The sequence below is a fragment of the Talpa occidentalis genome, unplaced genomic scaffold (assembly GCF_014898055.3).
Source record: "Talpa occidentalis isolate TD23 unplaced genomic scaffold, MPIMG_talOcc4v2.1, whole genome shotgun sequence".
NCBI lineage: Eukaryota > Metazoa > Chordata > Mammalia > Eulipotyphla > Talpidae > Talpa > Talpa occidentalis.
This window is the reverse complement of record NW_026555331.1, coordinates 138,141,222-138,146,615: the sequence shown is the minus strand read 5'-3', so window position 1 is coordinate 138,146,615 and position 5,394 is coordinate 138,141,222. Positions and strand designations below refer to the sequence as shown.

Genomic DNA, 5,394 nt, shown 5'->3' with positions numbered 1-5,394 from the left:
TAGCTTTGGTTTTGTCCTCAGTCTCAGGGCAAACCTTTAGTCCTGGGAGATAGATTTTAGCCCTAAGATGTGATCGTTTGGAAGTTTTAAATGGAAAGCCTGAAGTGTTAGCCCAGCTTCTCTAACTTGGTGAGAATCAACTCAAACTTTCTCTCTTGCAGTGGGAGGCACCGAAACTTCCAGCTGTTAGCTTTTGCTTGGCCCCCTTTAAGATTCATCCATGGGTAGTTCAGCAGTGAGCCTGAGATCTTGGGGGAGTTTATAAGCAGATTTGAAGGCCTCCCTCTCTGTGTCTTCCTTTATCCTAGGAAACCCACCTTCAATTTTCACTTGGTCTGGATTTCCGACCCATCAAGCTAATAAAGGTTGGGACTTTCTGCTTGACCTCCACTGCCCCTCGCCATTTAGACTGGGGAGCGGGCTCAGGAAAAAATCCATTGAAATGTAAATGGCTCCTTTCATTTAAAGGTTTGATCCATTCAGTTTCTGGCTGCTTTTGGGTAGTGTATAGTACTTTCAAATAGCTGTTTTTTAAAACTGTTTTGCCCAGAACTTATAATTCTACCTGTAAGGTTGGGGGAGTCATCTGATATAAACTACCCTGTGATTACTGGCCTATCCACTTTTAACTTTATATACTTATACTCTATCCAAGTGGAGAAGAAGATACATCTAAGTGCAATGCTGAGTGTAAGAAAGCAGAGTGGAGCGCCCCTGGGTGGGTTTCACAGAAGAGATCTTAGTTGGGCAGGCTGTGAGAGCTGGGCAGGACTTGGATGAGCAGCAGGAGGGGGACTGGCAGCTTGGACCCTGATGAGCTAAGGGCAGGGCCAGGGTCAGGTGTGAACGTGGAGAGGCCAGTGGGCAAACCAGCCCCAACTGGCTGGCGGAGTCTGTAAAGTACACTCTTACAGAAAAAGGCAGCTTGGGATGCCTTAGACCGATAGGCGTCGTGGAAGTGGCCCTGTGCTTTTCCAAGAAGGCTGTTCACTGAGGTGCTGCCAGGCACTCCCCATTCCCTGCCCCCTCCTGCAGCCTGAGGCCCATTCCTGGGCTGGCTGTGAGCCCAAGATCTATGGAGGAGGCTTACTTTCCCCAAAGGAGCAGATGGGTATAGAAACATACGTGGACATTGGGCCTCCCCTGGTGGCGCAGGCAGTTGAGCACAGAGCTGTGAAGCTGCCCGCAGTCTCTGCAGTGTGGGTTTGATACCGGCTGGCCGGCGAGATACCCACATGGCACAGCAGGCCTCTCTTCTCTCGCCTGCTGCTCTCTTCAGCAGTGTGTTTCAGTCAGTCTGCCTTTTCTGTTCCCCGCTCTGTCTCTGGTGAATCCTGCACACCTGGCCTGTACCCCGGTTCTTGTATGCATGAATAAATCTTTTTTTTTCTTTAAAAAAGTGGGGCCTCCCCGGTGGCACAGCGGATTGAGCGCCGCGCTGTGAAGCTGTCCGCAGCCTCTGCAGCACGGGTTCGATTCCCGGCCGGTCAGGGAGTGACCCAAATGGTGCACGCAGACCTCTCCTGCCTCGCCCGCTGCTCCCCTCAGCAGTGTCTCCGGTCTCCCTGTTCTGCTCCCCACTCTGTCTCTGGTGAGTGCTCTCACCCTCCCACGCCTCTGACCTGTACCCCAGTTCTTACATAAATAAATCTTTAAAAAAAAAAAAAAAGAAACGTCCGTGGGCATAGTGGTGCAGAAGCCAAAGGGGTGCTTTCAGTAGTTTCATGTAAAGGGCAACAAAAAAGTAGCAGGAGCACCTTTATTAGATATGGGTCAGCGTCTCCCAGGCCCGGTGGACGCACTTCTACTCCTTCCAGCACTCAGCTTCACAGGTCTCGTTTCTCTGAGTCCAATCTTTCATCCTCTGAAGAACACAATCAGCTTTGGGGCTGCAAGAGATTTAGGCAGGGGCTTGGGGATTTCTAATCCCCAACTTTGTCCTTAGGAGGCTTAGGATCAGCACTCACCTTTCAGGGGCCCCAAAAGTGGCTTTGAAGGAGGGTTCCTCCCAGGGTGGGGGTGAGAGGATAATCTATAAGAGGAATCTGGGGAGCGGGGGGCACCCCATGAGCAAGATGTCAGGGGAGGAGGAGTTTTATCTGTTCAAGAACATCTCGTTGGTGGGACCGTGGGACGGCCCTCAGTTCCACATTGCACCTGTCTGGGCCTTCCATCTCCAGGCAGCCTTCATGGGCTTCGTGTTCTTTGCAGGGACGCCACTCAACGCCACAGTGCTGGTGGCCACACTGCGCTACAGGAAATTGCGGCAGCCGCTCAACTATATTCTGGTCAATGTGTCCCTGGGGGGCTTCCTCTTCTGCATCTTCTCTGTCCTCACTGTCTTCATCGCCAGCTGTAAGGGCTACTTCATCTTTGGCCGCCATGTTTGTGCTTTGGAGGCCTTCCTGGGCTCTGCGGCAGGTAACACAAGGGGAGGGGCCGGGAGGAGGCCAAGGACACTGCTCCAGGACGCTACCCAGGGACCAGGCTGCTGGGCTAGAAGGGGCTCCGGAAGAGAAATTTGGGGGAAAGGAGTTTGTTGCTCTTTTGAATAGTGGGGTGCCAAGCAGCCCAGACTAGAAGTTTGACCCGTCCCAAACTCTAGCCACCCGCCTCCCTCCCTTCATCTCCCCGTGCCCACTCCACCTGGTCTCTATTCCTCTCTGCCAGGCTGGGCGGGCGCGGGGGCGGGGGGGTGCTGCCTACCCCTAACCCTCACGTTTCACCACAGGTCTGGTGACAGGCTGGTCACTGGCCTTCCTGGCCTTTGAGCGCTACATTGTCATCTGCAAGCCCTTCGGCAACTTCCGCTTCAGCTCCAGGCACGCGCTGATGGTGGTCCTGGCCACCTGGGTCATTGGTATCGGCGTCTCCATCCCACCCTTCTTTGGCTGGAGCCGGTGAGAGTCCAGGGCAGGGTGCTGACCTAGCTAGGCGCCCAGGTGGGTGTGGGCGGGGAGCTGGGTGTAGCACTGCCCGCTTTGACCTGTTTTTTTAAAGAGCTGGTGTGGCAGGTGAGGGAAGGGGCTGTGGGAGGCACATGCTACAAGTTTATTTTGCAAATAGGAACTGTAATAACCTCAGCTGGCAAGGGCAGAAGACCCCCACCCCCTGGCCTGAGTCTCTGGGCCTTCTGGGTTCCAAGCGGAGAAACCAGGACTCGCAGCTCCCACTCCAGCGCTTGCAGAGCCCGCAGGGACGAGCGCCCGCCTGGTAGCTGCGAGCTGGGTCTCTTCCAGGTTCATCCCCGAGGGCCTGCAGTGTTCGTGTGGTCCGGACTGGTACACCGTGGGCACCAAATATCGCAGCGAGTACTACACCTGGTTCCTCTTCGTCTTCTGCTTCATTGTGCCTCTCTCCCTCATCTGCTTCTCCTACTCTCAGCTGCTGGGGGCCCTCAGAGCTGTGAGTGGCTTTTGCAAGGGTGAGGGGCGAGGGGTCTGGGAGCTCCCTGTGAGAGGGAAGAGCAAGTGGCCGAGAGCACATCTGGTCAGGGCAGAGGGCTTATCTAAAAGCAGTGAAGCCGGAGCAGGGAGAATGAAATGGAATAGTAACGTGGAGTCATCACTGATCAAATAGGGAAGGACATGACCAACGTCATAGACCAGAATCACTTCCATCTTGCCTTCCCCAAGGGAGAGCCAGAGGGACCAGGCTAGACCCTGGGACAGGAGAGACCATCGAAGGGGTGATCTCGTGCATGGAAGAGGGTGCAGAGATCTGAGAGTCGAGAGCCTGGGAGAAAAGACTTATTTTCTCTGTATCCTGCTCAGGTTGCAGCTCAGCAGCAAGAGTCAGCTTCAACCCAGAAGGCTGAGCGGGAGGTGAGCCGCATGGTGGTGGTGATGGTGGGATCCTTTTGTCTCTGTTATGTGCCCTATGCTGCCCTGGCCATGTACATGGTCAACAACCGTAACCATGGGCTGGACTTACGGCTTGTCACCATCCCTGCCTTCTTCTCCAAGAGTGCCTGTGTCTACAATCCTGTCATCTACTGCTTCATGAACAAGCAGGTAAAGAAAGCTCTCCACTCACAGACTGAGACCCTAGTCCGTAAGACGTGGCTCCTTCCTCACCAATGACTTGACCTAGAGAGCACTTTGGACTTCTCTCAGGGCTTCTAGGGGCAACAAGGGAAGCCGCTGGGAGGAGCAACAGGGAGGAAGGCGGGGTCAAGACACTAGAACCCAGGGAAGACAAAACTTAAAAGACTTAAAAACTGAGTTGCAGGATGAGGAGTGTAAAAGTTTTCAGGTTTGTGGAAAAACAAAAGATGAAGAGTTCTCTTAAATTTTTAGTCCTTCCATTTCATGGATCAATCCTTGCCCCTCCAACTGCTAGTCTGCAGGAGTGTATGGGAAGCACAGGATTCACAGCACATGCATCAATCTCTAAAACAGCTCATCATCTGAAGGTATCAGGTGACCTCACCCCAATTCCTGAATCGAAGCTAAAGCAATCCCAAACTCATGATGAATCTAGCAGAGTTCCTGTCCTGGAGGGCAAGATGCCTACCTTAAGAATACTTTATTTCTTCAAGCCCGGATAGATTTCCATGACAATACTCAAAATGAATGTGAAACCTGTATGGAAACAGAATTAGAAGTCCCTTCCCAGTTGGGAGCACCTGACTGTGAATGTGGGGCGTGTGGGTGGACTCTGGGGCTGCTTCTGACAGTGAGCTTGGTGAGGCGGCTGGCTTGTGAGGGTCCCAATGGCAAGGCCTCAAAATTAGCCAGAATTCCTGCAGGAGCACAGCAAGTAGACATAGATCTAGTGAGCGCTCAGGACTGGGGAGACGTACTCAAAATCACCTGAGATACTGGGTACTGAGCATTGTGCAAGGCGTTGGGGATAAATGAGCTCTTTCTTCCCGTGCTCCCTCCTCATAACCTCCTCTGTGCCAGCCTGCCAAGGGGGCTCTCTTCCATCCTGCCTTTCCTCTCCAGTTCCGCGCTTGCATCATGGAGATGGTGTGTGGGAAGTCCATGGCAGATGAGTCGGACATGTCCAGCTCCCAGAGAACGGAAGTTTCGGCTGTCTCTTCTAGCCAAGTTGGCCCCACCTAAGGAGCCCTTTCACAGCAATTAGGATTTTACACTGAAGGCTCTTTCTACTTTCTCGGGCAAAAGCCAAACAACTAACATCATAGAAAAAAGATGGAAAAAGGAATGATGGCAATTTTGGGAGCCAATTCTCCTGCTATTCCCTTCCTACCTACAAAGCTACCGTCCCAGTTGGGTCTTCTTCAGACTTTCCCAAAGGCCCCTTCAACAACCTGCCATTTCTATTCCCAAGTGGTACCATTCACAGCACTCGAAACGATGTCTACATAAAGGCTGTAAAGGAGTATGGTGATTTTTAGTTAATGGTTAATAATTTTTCTTTTTAGTA

At 52.6% G+C, this 5,394-nt stretch overlaps 1 protein-coding gene across 1 annotated transcript; it reads left to right on the top strand.

Annotated features, from left to right (window-relative positions):
- The first annotated feature begins 2,064 nt into the window (after nt 1-2,064).
- Nucleotides 2,065-5,074, top strand: OPN1SW (opsin 1, short wave sensitive). The gene is made up of 5 exons (XM_037520284.2): nt 2,065-2,421; nt 2,732-2,900; nt 3,240-3,405; nt 3,774-4,013; nt 4,950-5,074. Exons 1-5 carry the CDS (start codon nt 2,067-2,069, stop codon nt 5,067-5,069), a joined length of 1,050 nt encoding a protein of 349 aa, XP_037376181.1. The 5' UTR covers nt 2,065-2,066; the 3' UTR covers nt 5,070-5,074.
- The last annotated feature ends 320 nt before the right edge of the window (nt 5,075-5,394 follow it).